The following is a 12,656-nucleotide window of genomic DNA, read 5'->3' on the forward strand; positions in this document are numbered from 1 at the left end:
GAGGCGCTCCTCACTTCTTCCCCGGCGGGGCGGCCGGGCAGAGGCGCTCCTCACTTCTTCCCGGGCGGGGCAGCCGGGCAGAGGCGCTCCTCACTTCTTCCCGGACGGGGCGGCCGGGCGGAGGCGCTCCTCACTTCCCAGACGATGGGTGGCCGGGCAGAGGCGCTCCTCACTTCCCAGACGGTGGGTGGCCGGGCAGAGGCGCTCCTCACTTCCCAGACGGTGGGTGGCCGGGCAGAGGCGCTCCTCACTTCCCAGACGGTGGGTGGCCGGGCAGAGGCGCTCCTCACTTCCCAGACGGTGAGTGGCCGGGTAGAGGCGCTCCTCACTTCCCAGACGGGGCGGCCGGGCAGAGGCACTGCTCACTTCCCAGACGGGGCGGCCGGGTAGAGGCGCTCCTCACTTCCCAGACGGGGACGGCCGGGCAGAGGCGCTCCTCACTTCCCAGACGATGGGTGGCCGGGCAGAGGCGCTCCTCACTTCTTCCCGGACGGGGCGGCCGGGCAGAGGCGCTCCTCACTTCTTCCCGGACGGGGCGGCCGGGCAGAGGCGCTCCTCACTTCTTCCCGGGCGGGGCGGCCGGGCAGAGGCGCTCCTCACTTCTTCCCGGGCGGGGCGGCCGGGCAGAGGCGCTCCTCACTTCTTCCCGGGCGGGGCGGCCGGGCAGAGGCGCTCCTCACTTCCCAGACGATGGGTGGCCGGGCAGAGGCGCTCCTCACTTCCCAGACGGTGGGTGGCCGGGCAGAGGCGCTCCTCACTTCCCAGACGATGGGTGGCCGGGCAGAGGCGCTCCTCACTTTCCAGACAGTGGGTGGCCGGGCAGAGGCGCTCCTCACTTCCCAGACGGTGGGTGGCCGGGCAGAGGCGCTCCTCACTTCCCAGACGGTGGGTGGCCGGGCAGAGGCGCTCCTCACTTCCCAGACGGTGGGTGGCCGGGCAGAGGCGCTCCTCACTTCCCAGACGGTGGGTGGCCGGGCAGAGGGGCTCCTCACTTCCCAGACGGTGGGTGGCCGGGCAGAGGCGCTCCTCACTTCCCAGACGGTGGGTGGCCGGGCAGAGGGGCTCCTCACTTCCCAGACGGTGGGTGGCCGGGCAGAGGCGCTCCTCACTTCCCAGACGGTGGGTGGCCGGGCAGAGGCGCTCCTCACTTCCCAGACGGTGGGTGGCCGGGCAGAGGCGCTCCTCACCTCCCAGACGGGGCGGCCGGGCAGAGGCGCTCCTCACCTCCCAGACGGGGCGGCCGGGCAGAGGTGCTCCTCACCTCCCAGACGGGGCGGCCGGGCAGAGGCGCTCCTCACCTCCCAGACGGGGCGGCCGGGCAGAGGCGCTCCTCACCTCCCAGACGGGGCGGCCGGGCAGAGGTGCTCCTCACCTCCCAGACGGGGCGGCCGGGCAGAGGCGCTCCCCACCTTCCAGATGGGGCGGCGGCCGGGCAGGGGCTGCAATCCCAGCACCCTGGCAGGCCAAGGCAGGCGGCCGGGGGGTAGAGGCTGCCGCGAGGCCAGACCACGCCACCGCCCTCCAGCCCGGGCAACACCGAGCACTGGGTGAGCGAGACTCCGTCTGTAGTCCCAGTACCTCGGGAGGCTGAGGCGGGCAGAGCACTCGGCGTCAGGAGCTGGCGACCAGCGTGGCCAAGATGGCGAACGCGTGCCTGCATCCAAAGGAGAAAAGGCAGGCAGCGGTGGCGGGCGCCGGTAGTCCCAGGTAGTCCGTGGCGCGGGCAGCAGCAAGCCGAGTAGATTGTAGCCTGGGCCAGAGAGGGAAAGAAAGAAAGAAAGAAAGAAAGAAAGAAAGAAAGAAAGAAAGAAAGAAAGAAAGAAAGAAAGAAAGAAAGAAAGAAAGAAAGAAAGAAAGAAAGAAAGAAAGAAAGAAAGAAAGAAAGAAAGAAAGAAAGAAAGAAAGAAAGAAAGAAAGAAAGAAAGAAAGAAAGAAAGAAAGAAAGAAAGAAAGAAAGAAAGAAAGAAAGAAAGAAAGAAAGAAAGAAAGAAAGAAAGAAAGAAAGAAAGAAAGAAAGAAAGAAAGAAAGAAAGAAAGAAAGAAAGAAAGAAAGAAAGAAAGAAAGAAAGAAAGAAAGAAAGAAAGAAAGAAAGAAAGAAAGAAAGAAAGAAAGAAGAAAGAAAGAAAGAAAGAAAGAAAGAAAGAAAGAAAGAAAGAAAGAAAGAAAGAAAGAAAGAAAGAAAGAAAGAAAGAAAGAAAGAAAGAAAGAAAGAAAGAAAGAAAGAAAGAAAGAAAGAAAGAAAGAAGGAAAGAAAGGAAGGAAGGAAGGAAGGAAGGAAGGAAGGAAGGAAGGAAGGAAGGAAGGAAGGAAGGAAGGAAGGTTTTTTTTGTATTTTTAGTAGAGACAGAGTTTTACCATGTTGGCCAGGATGGTGTCTATCTCCTGACCTCATGATCCACCCGCTTTGGCCTCCCAAAATGCTGGGATTACAGGCGTGAGCCACTGCGCCCGGCCTATTATTTTTTTAAATAGAGACAGAGTTTCGCCATGTTTGCCAGGCTGGGTAGAAGAATCGCTTGAACCTGGGAGGTGGAGGTTGCAGTGAGCCAAGGTCGCACCACTGCACTCCAGCCTGGGTGACAGAGTGAGACTCTGTCTCAAAAAAAAAAAAAATTATAATTAAAAAAAAAATCCAAAGAAAATTTGGTGTAACACATGGCATTAGTCAACGGTGCCACACAACAAACAACCCCAAAATCTCTGCAAGTTACAAAACATTTATTTATTTCTCCCTCATATTACATGGGGGCTGTGAGCCACTTGGGAGTCTATTCTTTGTGTCTTCTCATTCCAGGACCCAGACTGAACGAGAAATCTCTGAAAACCATCTGTTCTCATGGTAGAGGGCAGAAGCACAAGACAGACTGAGCCAAACCACACAGATGCATTTGACATTTTCTGCTTCAACAAGGCATATGTTAATATTCCCTAACATCCCATAGGACAAAATAGATCACATGGCCAAATAGAGTGACCAACCTACTTGGTTTGCCCAGGACTAAGAGGGCTCCCAGGACACAGGACTTTCTGTTGTAAAATCAGGAACGTTCCAAACAAACCAGGACAAGTTAACTATCCTACGTGGCCAAACTCCAAGGTCAAAGGGCAGGGAAATGTACTCCACAGAGGGATGGTGGGTGACATTTTGAAGCAAAAATACAATCTACCAGAGACTTGAATAAGTCATTCACAAACAAAATCAAAATCAAAGAAATCTAAATTAAAACAATAAGATACCCTCTTTTTGTTTTATTCTCAGGTTAGTAAAGTTTAAAACAAAATATTCAAGGCCTGGCGCAGTGGCTCATGCCTGTAATCCCACCACTTTGAGAGGCCGAGGTAGGAGGATTGCTTGAGCCCAGGAGGTCGAGACCAGCCTGAGTAACATGGCAAAATCCCAGCTCTATAAAAAAATACGTAAATTAGCCAGGCGTGGTGGTGCACACCTGTAATCCCAGCTACCCAGGGGACTGAAGCAGGAGGATCACTTGAGCACAGGAGGTGGAGGTTGCATTGAGCTGAGATCTTGGCCACTGTACTCCAGCCTGGGCGATACAGTGAGACCCTGTCTCAAAAAACAAAAACAGGAAGACAGGATAGCAACAAGGGACAGAAACATTTCTTTTTTTTTTTTTTTTTGAGATGGAGTCTCACTCTGTCACCCAGGCTGGAGTGCAGTGGCACAATCTCGGCTCACTGCAAGCTCCGCCTCCCGGGTTGACGCCATTCTCCTGCCTTGGCCTCCCAAATAGCTGGGACTACAGGCTCCCGCCACCACACCCGGCTAATTTTTGTATTTTTAGTAGAGATGGGGTTTCACCATGTTAGCCAGGACGGTCTGGATCTCCTGACCTCGTGATCTGCCCGCCTCAGCCTCCTAAAGTGCTAGGATTACAGGCGTGAGCCACCGTGCTCGGCAGGACACGAACATTTCTGTTTCTTGATCAGGGGCTGGTTATACAGTGTGTTCATTTAATGAAAATTCATCGAACTGTACACTTATGATTTATGCACTTTTTTGCTTGTATATAAAAAGGTTTTTTGGGGGGTTGGTTTTTTGTTGTTTTTGTTTGTTTTTGTTTTTTTTTTGAGACAGAGTCTTGCTCTGTTGCCCAGGCTAGAGTGCAATGGCTTGATCTTGGCTCACTGCAACCTCTGCCTGCCAGGTTCAAGTGATTCTCCTGTCTCAGCCTCCTGAGTACATGGGACTACAGACACGTGCCACCACGCCAGCTAATGTTTTGTATTTTTAGTAGAGACAGGGTTTCACCATGTTAGCTAGGATGGTCTCGATCTTCTGACCTCGTGATCCACCCGCCTTGGCCTCCCAAAGTGCTGGGATTACAGGCGTGAGCCACCGCACCGGGCCTTATAAAAAGTTTTTTAAAAATAGCATGTAAGGGCTAATGCCATTTTAAAAATAAATCGAATATACTCATACATCAAAATGTCACCATTAATAATAGTTACCCCAGGCAGTGGGAAATGTTAAGAGAAACACACTACCTTTATGATAAAAATAAAACAGAATCCATAGTGCAAAAGGTACAGTGTTTCCAAAAAGGATGATTAATCTGGAATGTTATCAGAGGTATGAACAATGTGTCAATGACCATGAGAATATTCACATATTCATAGCATACGATCTAGTCACTCTAAATCTGGAACTACATCCTAAAGAAATTACCCAAAATGGAAGAAAGAATGCAGTTGAGCCTAGTGCTATAAGGGGGAAGTGGTTCACTTTCGTACCGTGTTCATAAGGTGAAAAAGTGCCAGCATCGATGTTAATATAGGGGTCGATTTTTATGGCAGTAACTCGGAGTCCGCATGATTTTAGAATCGTTCCAATGCTGCTGGCAATGATCCCTTTACCAATGCCTGAGATGACCCCACCCGTGACCAGGATGTACTTCATTGGCAGAACAGTGGCTGGGTGCCAACACCCAGATATAATCTGAAAGGCAATAAAATAATGGATAAGGAAAGAGAAATATTTGAAACTAGTAAAGGAGACAGTGCATTCAACCAGAATTAATTTTTTTTTTTTTTTTAGACATAGTCTCACTGTCACCCAGGCTGGAGTGCAGTGGTGCAATCATGGCTCACTGTAACCTCTGCTCGCTGGGTTCAAGCGATCCTCCCACCTCAGCATCCTAGTAACTGGGACTACAGGTGAGCACCACCACGCCCTGCTAATTTTTGTGGTTTTTTTGTAGAGACGGAGTTTCACCATGTTGCCCACGCTAGTCTCCAACTCCTGAGCTCAAGTAATCCACCTGCCTCAGCCTCCCAAAGTGCTGGGATAACAGGCATGAGCCACTGCACCTAGCTCAGAATGTCTTTTTTTTAAGAGACAGTGTCTCGCTATGTTACCCAGGCTGGAGTGCAGTGGCATGTTCATAGCTCACTGCAACCTTGAACTTCTGGGCTCAAGCAATCCTCTTGCCTCAGGCTCCAGAGTAGCTGGGATTACAGGCACGTGCCACCTCTCCCAGCTAATTCTTAAAACATTTTTGTAAAGACAGGTTCTTACTATGATGCCCTGGCTGGTCTCAAACTCCTGGGCTCAAGCAATCCTCTTGCTTTGGCCTCCCCAGATCCTGTGATTACAAAAGTGAGCCACCATGCTTCATCTCACCAAAATTTCAAAAGCACACAGCAGTTTTCTGTCTCAACTAAATACCTGAACTTTTTGAAACAAAGTCTTATCTTCTAGGCTTTTTATTGTTGTCACTATACAGACAGATGTGGATACCTTCTGCAAGCAAAGTGCCTAGGTCTGTTGCCCTGGGTTTCCAAAGACCTCAACTCTATCATCCAACCAACTTCATCATGATAAAACACATTTCTCTAGGATTCACAGGCATGCTAAAACGTTGAAGAGCTCAGACTCCAGTGTCAGACTGAGCTGTACAAACTGTACCTGGGCAAGTTCTTTTTTTTTTTTTTCTTTTTTTTTAGACAGGGTCTCACTCTGTTGCCCAGGCTGGAGTATAGTGACACAATCTCGGCTCACTGCAACCTCCACCTCCCTGGTCCAAATGATTCTCATGCCTCAGCCTCCCAAGTAGCTGGGATTACAGGCATGCACCACCATGCTGGGCTAATTTTTGTATTTTTAGTAGAGATGGGATTTCACCATGTTGGCCAGGCTGGTCTCGAACTCCTGGTCTCAAGTGACCACCCACCTCGGCCTCCCCAAGTGCTGGGATCACAGGCGTGAGCCACCACACCCGGCCTTGGGCAAGTTATTTATCCTTTCTGTGCCTATTCCTTCATCTGTAAAGTGGAAAAAATACACCAATCTCTAGGAATATAATTTGGTGTTAAAAAAAAAAAAATGGGCTACCAAGCCATGAAAAAACATGAAGGAATCTCAAGTGTATATTACCAAGTGACAGAAGCCAATGTGAAAAAGCTACATACTGTATGACTTCAACTATATGACATTTTAGAAGAAGCAAAACTAGAGAGACAGTAAAAAGATCAGTGGTTGTCAGTGGGTAGGAGGAAGAGAGGGATGAATAGGCAGAATACAAAGGAATTTTAGGGCAGTGAAACTATTCTGTATAATACTGTAATGATGGATACATGTCATTATACATTTATCCAAACCCACAGAATGGACAACAGGAAGAGCAAACCCTGGTGTAAATAAACTATGGACTTTCTGCCAGGCGCAGTGGCTCACACCTGTAATCCCAGCACTTTGGGAGGCCGAGGCGGGCAGATCACCTGAGGTCGGGAGGTCGAGACCAGCCTGACCAACATGGAGAAACCCCATCTCTATTAAAAATACAAAATTAGCCAGGTGTGGTGGCGCATGCCTGTAATCCCAGCTACTCGGGAGGCTGAGGCAGGAGAATCGCTTGAACTCAGGAGGCAGAGGTTGCTGTGAGCCAAGATCACGCCATTGCACTCCAGCCTGGGCAATGAGAGCGAAACTCCGTCTCAAAAAAACAAAACAAAAACCTATCAACTTTAGGCAAAAATGATGCATCAATGTAGGTTCACTGATTATAATAAATGTACCACTCTGCAGGTACAGGATGTTAATAGTCAGGGAGGCTGGGCATAGCAGTGGGGGAGAAGGTGTATGGGAACTCTGTACTTTCCACTTAGTTTTGCTGTGAACCTAAAATTACTCAAAAAAAAAAAGTCTTGCCGGGTGCAGTGGCTCACTGCACTCCAGCCTGGGCAACAGAGCGAAACTCTGTCTCAAAAAAATAAAAACTTTTTAAATAAGCAATATTAAAACAATTATAACTCATCTAGCTCACAGATGCTAACTGACTGAATCCTGTTACACCAGTCAAAACTACAGCTTTTACTGGACTGATTTCAGTAACTATCTCCTGATAAGACCACCAACCATGGACTGGCTCTGGCCAGTTTACAGAGGCTGTGGACTTGCGTGCCTTCATGTCCTGAAAAGATCTTTTGATGTATAGGGCTTAACTGAAATTCATTTAAATGTTAAGTCTCCACCCCAAAGTGAACAGGGGTCATATGCTATTTGCATGTTTATTCAATACACTAGTCAGGACCACCTTCATGAATATTCATAGCTCCTCCTGTAACCTGTTGAATATGTATGTTTAGCCAACCCGTTCAGCATAAAACTGAACCCTCCTTCAGAGTGCCTGCCTCTGGTTTTGGGAGGCCAAGGTAGGAGGGTCACTTGAGGCCACAAGTTTGAGAACAGCCTAGGCAACATAGCGAGACCCTGTCTCTTTAAAACGTGTGCTTCCCAGCCTGTGGGATGGCCCCTTTGCAGGCTGTTACAGCCTGCAAAGAAATAAAGTAAACCAGGTACGGTGGCTCACCCCTGTAATCCCAGCACTTTGGGAGGCCGAGGCAGGTGGATCACGAGGTCAGGAGTTAGAGACCAGCCTGACCAACATGGTGAAACCCTGTCTCTCCTAAAAATACAAAAATTAGCTGGGCATGGTGGTGCACACCTGTAATCCCGGCTACTGGGGTGGCTGAGGCAGGAGAATGGCTTGAACCCAGGAGGCGGAAGTTGCAGTGAGCCAAGATCGTGCCACTGCACTCCAGCCTGGGTGACAGAGCAAGACTCTGTCTCAAAAAAAAAAAAAAAAAAAAAGAAAGAAAAGAAAAGAAATAAAGTCACCAGGCACAATGGCTCACACCTATAATCCCAGCACTTTGGGCGGCCAATGCAGGCAGATCACTTAAGGTCAGGAGTTCGAGACCAGCCTGGCCAACATGGTGAAACCCTATCTCTACTAAAAATAAAAAATTAGCCAGGTGTGGTGGCAGGCACCTGTAATCCTAGCTACTTGCGGGGCTGAAGCATGAGAATCACTTGAACCTGGGAGGCAGAGGTTGCAGTGATCCCAGATCATGCCACTGCACTCCAGCCCGGGCAACAGAGTGAGACTCTGACTCGAAAGGTAAGAAAAATTTTGGCCAGGTGCAATGGCTCATGCCTGTAATCCCAGCACTTTGGGAGGCTGAGGCAGGCGGATCACCTGAGGTCAGGAATTTGAGACCAGCCTGGCCAACATGATGAAACCCTGTCTCTACTAAAAAATGTAAAAGTTAGGCCAGGCATGGTGGCTCACACCTGTAATCCCAGCACTTTGGGAGGCCAAGGCGGGTGGATCACCTGAGGTCAGCAGTTTAAGACCAGCCTGGCGAACATGGTGAAATCCCATTTCTACTAAAAATACAAAAATTAGCCGGGCGTGGTTGCGGGCACTTGTAATCCCAGCTACTCAGGAGGCTCAGGCAGGAGAATCACTTGAACCTGGGAGGCGGAGGTTGCAGTGAGCCGAGATCACGCCACTGCACTCCAGCCTGGGCAACAGAGTGAGACTCTGTCTCAAAAAAAAAAAAAAAAAAAAGAAAAGAAAAGAAAAGAAAATGTTTTAAAAAAGAAAGTCTCCTTTCTAAATTTATAGATCTTGTGATTTTTAAGTTGACAGTCATAAGGAAAATTTATTTGACTTTTCTGCTGCTTTCTGATTCAAACCCGTTTGTTTTATAGGAAGCCCAATAACTCTTGATTTTCTTTACTTTGAGTACTATTGTTTTTCCCTTGAGTGTGTACAGGGGCCTTCTGCTCTTGTAATTTCACCACGTATGTGAAAGTAGACCATAAACAGTATTATTTGTGTACTCATGGCAGGCAAATGGGCAACTAAGACCACTAATATAAAATTACAGTTACAGAAAAAGAAAAATAATGCCAGGCATGGTGGCTCACATCTGTAATCCCAACACTTTGGAAGGCTGAGGCGGGAGGATCTCTTGAGGTCAGAAGTTCGACACCAACCTGGTCAACATAGTGAGACTCCCTCTCTACAAAAGAAAAATAAAAAATTAGCCAGGTGTGGTGGCACACACCTGTAGTCCCAGCTACTGGGGAGGCTGAGGCAGGAGGATTGCTTGAGCCCAGGAGGTCAAGGCTGCAGTGAGCCAAACTCCAGCCTGGGTGACAAAGCAAGATCCTGTCTCAAAAATAAAAAGAGAGACCAGGTGCGGTGGCTCATGCCTGTAATCCCAGCACTTTGGGAAGCCAAGGCGGGCAGATCACCTGAGGTCAGGAGTTCAAGACCAGCCTGGTCAACATGGCAAAACCATGTCTCTACTAAAAATACAAAAAGTAGCTGGGCGTGGTGGCGTGCGCCTGTGGTCCCAGCTACACAAGCTGCATGGGAGGCTGAGGCAGGAGAATCACTTGAACCCGGGAGGCGGAGGTTGCAGTGAGCTGAGATCACACCACTGCACTCCAGCCTGGACGATAGGGCGAGACTCAGTACCAAAAAAAAAAAAAGAGAGAGACAGTAACTAACAAAAGGTAATAACTATAAATTTCACTTTCATTTGTAATTTCACAATTTTTTTAAGTACTTGGAAATTCAGCACAAATGCATTCGGGTAGGAACAATTTCAGTTACCCACTTCTTATTTGTCCTCCTCAAAGGAATGCCCATTCTGATTTTGTGGTTTCCCCTGCTTACCTTTCAAAACAAACTATCTTTACTGAAGTTATCACACATCAGAGCTATGAATTCCATTTGAACTAGCTGACCATGGTCAGGGTGAGTAAACTGAAGCTATTCAAAATATACATGTTCCATCCCAGATGGCCTCCCTAAGTCCCTGGGCCTACCTTTCTCTACACAACACAGTTGATCACATTCAATGCCATTGCGCATCTTCACTAGTCACCGGGGCACCCACCTATCTGACCTATGTTTATAGCTTAAAACATTCTCAATCCAAACCCAGAGCCAAGATCAAATCATTGCACTCCAGTCTGGACAACAGAGTGAGACTCTGTCTCAAATAAATAAATAAATAAATTATATATATACATATATTACATATATAATGTTTATTTGAACATCTATTGCATGCTTGACATATTTCCAAGTCCTAGGAATATGGAGATAAACAAAAAGACAAGGTCTGTGTTCCACTGGACTTGACCTTTCCTGCAGGATTAAGGGGCAAATAAACTGTGCTTTAATTATACCTTATTCTGGCACTGTTATACTGTTCAAATGACTCTCTTTGTAAAAGTTACCGAAATGGAAAAACGCCACAGAGGTATGGTGAAGAAAACTGGCATACATTCGTACAAGTCACATTATGCCTAATAATTTTTTATATAAGAAAATGCTTCTTTGGGAGGGTGAGGCAGCCGGATCACCTGAGGTCAGGAGTTCGAGACCAGCCTGGCCGACATGGTGAAACCCTGTCTCTATTAAAAATACAAAAATTAGCCAGGTGTGGTGGCAGGCGCCTGTAATCCCAGCTACTTGGGAGGCTGAGGCAGGAGAATCGCTTGAATCCGGGAGGCAGAGGTTGCAGCGAGCCCAGAGAGCACCATTGCACTCCAGCCTGGGGGACAAGAGCGAGACTTCGTCTCAAAAAAAAAAGTTTAAAAAAAAGAAAATGCTTATGTGGCCGGGCGCGGTGGCTCACGCCTGTAATCCCAGTACTTCGGGAGGCCGAGACAGGCAGATTGCCTGAGCTCAGGAGTTCGAGACCAGCCTGGGCAACATGGGGAAACCCCATCTCTACTAAAATACAAAAAATCAGCCAGGTGTGGTGGCGTGCACCTGTAATCCCAGCTACTCGGGAGGCTGAGGCACGAGAATTGCTTGAACCTGGGAGGTGGAGGTTGCAGTGAGCCAAGATTGTGCCAGTGCCCTCCAACCTGGGCAACAAAGCAAAACTCTGTCTCAAAAAAAAAAAAAGGAAGAAAGAAAATGCTTATGTTACCTGAAAAAGAGAAAGCAGACTATAAAATTGAATATATTATTGACTATGTTTTTTAAAACTAAGATCTAAATTTTAATTGTCACCATTAAGATTTCCATCTTATGGCCGGGTGCAATGGCTCACGTCTGTTATCCCAACACTTTGGGAGGCCAAGGTGGGCGGATCACAAGGTCAAGAGATCAAGACCATCCTGGCCAACATGGTGAAACCTTGTCTCTACTAAAAATACAAAAATTAGCCAGGCGTGGTGGTGCCCACCTGTAGTCCCAGGTACTCGGGAAGCTGAGGCAGGAGAATCACTTGAACCCAGGAGGTGGAGGTTGCAGTGAATCAAGATCGTGCCATTGCACTCCACCCTGGTGACAGAGTGAGACTCTGTCTCAAACAAACAAACAAAAAGATTTCTATCTTAATTTGGTCAAAGATACACCATGTTATGTCTTAATATATTTAGGTGATTAGATTGTATGTGTTGGGGCTCAGAAAACAAAACCCCAAAATGAAGGCCTCAGAAGCAGTTTCTCTCTGACATTCTCCTGCCCTCCTGTTTCTCACCCCTCATACTCCCCCAAGGCAAGTCATAGAAACTAGAACCCCTTTCCCCCCAAAGCCAGCCACAAAGCCAAAAAATATGACTCTAACCTTCCTCTCAACCACCTTTCTATACAACAGCTGGCCATAAAGAAATTAAGACCCTCATTCCAAAGAGGTCTTACCCCATACTGGGGAGGAAGAAATGCTACAACAGAGAGGCCAAGAAGAATGTGGACAGGCTTTGCTGGGTTTCCCCACTCAGTCTATTTCCATCAGCTCATCTGTCCCTGCTTCATGGACTCCAAGCATAAAATCAGATCATTTCCCTTGCATCTTTAAGGGGTTTTCATTTCTGATGGCTCCCATGTCACATAAACCTATGATTCAATAAATTGTTATGCTTCTTTCTTGTTAATCTGTCTCTTGTTTAAGGCTGTCAGCCGTGACCCTTATGATATCAGCTCTTTCCTCCCCTACATAAGCAATTACTCATTTTCTGTTTTTTCAAAAACAGAAGATACCTTTTTAATGCACCTTGGATATTTTAGAGACCTTTTGTAAAAATGCAACTTAATACCAAGGAGACACCTAATTCTTTCTACTTTGTTGTTGTTGCTGTTGTCTTGAGATGGAGTCGTGCTCTGTCACCAGGCTGGAGTGCAATGGCACGATCTGGGCTCACTGCAACCTCCGCCCCCCGGGGTTCAAGCAATTCTTCTGCCTCAGCCTCCCAAGTAGCTGGGACTACAGGTGCGTGCCACCATTCCCAGCTAATTTTTGTATTTTTAGTAGAGACGGGGTTTCACCATGTTGTCCAGGATGGTCTCGATCTCTTGACCTCGTGATCTGCCTGCCTCGG

The 12,656-nt window shown here is 48.0% G+C and overlaps 1 protein-coding gene across 4 annotated transcripts in view; it reads right to left on the reverse strand.

Annotated features, from left to right (window-relative positions):
• The window catches only part of CTPS2 (CTP synthase 2), a 130,222-nt gene that overhangs the window by 115,415 nt on the left and 2,151 nt on the right, over positions 1-12,656 (reverse strand). For all 4 annotated transcript variants that reach the window (XM_055269374.2, XM_055269370.2, XM_055269373.2 and 1 more), the window contains exon 2: positions 4,754-4,958. In XM_055269374.2, the coding sequence (XP_055125349.1) occupies positions 4,754-4,919 (166 nt within the window). In that variant the 5' untranslated portion in view covers positions 4,920-4,958. The remainder of the gene's footprint in view (positions 1-4,753; positions 4,959-12,656) is intronic.

Source organism: Symphalangus syndactylus, chromosome X, assembly GCF_028878055.3.
Source record: "Symphalangus syndactylus isolate Jambi chromosome X, NHGRI_mSymSyn1-v2.1_pri, whole genome shotgun sequence".
Lineage (NCBI taxonomy): Eukaryota > Metazoa > Chordata > Mammalia > Primates > Hylobatidae > Symphalangus > Symphalangus syndactylus.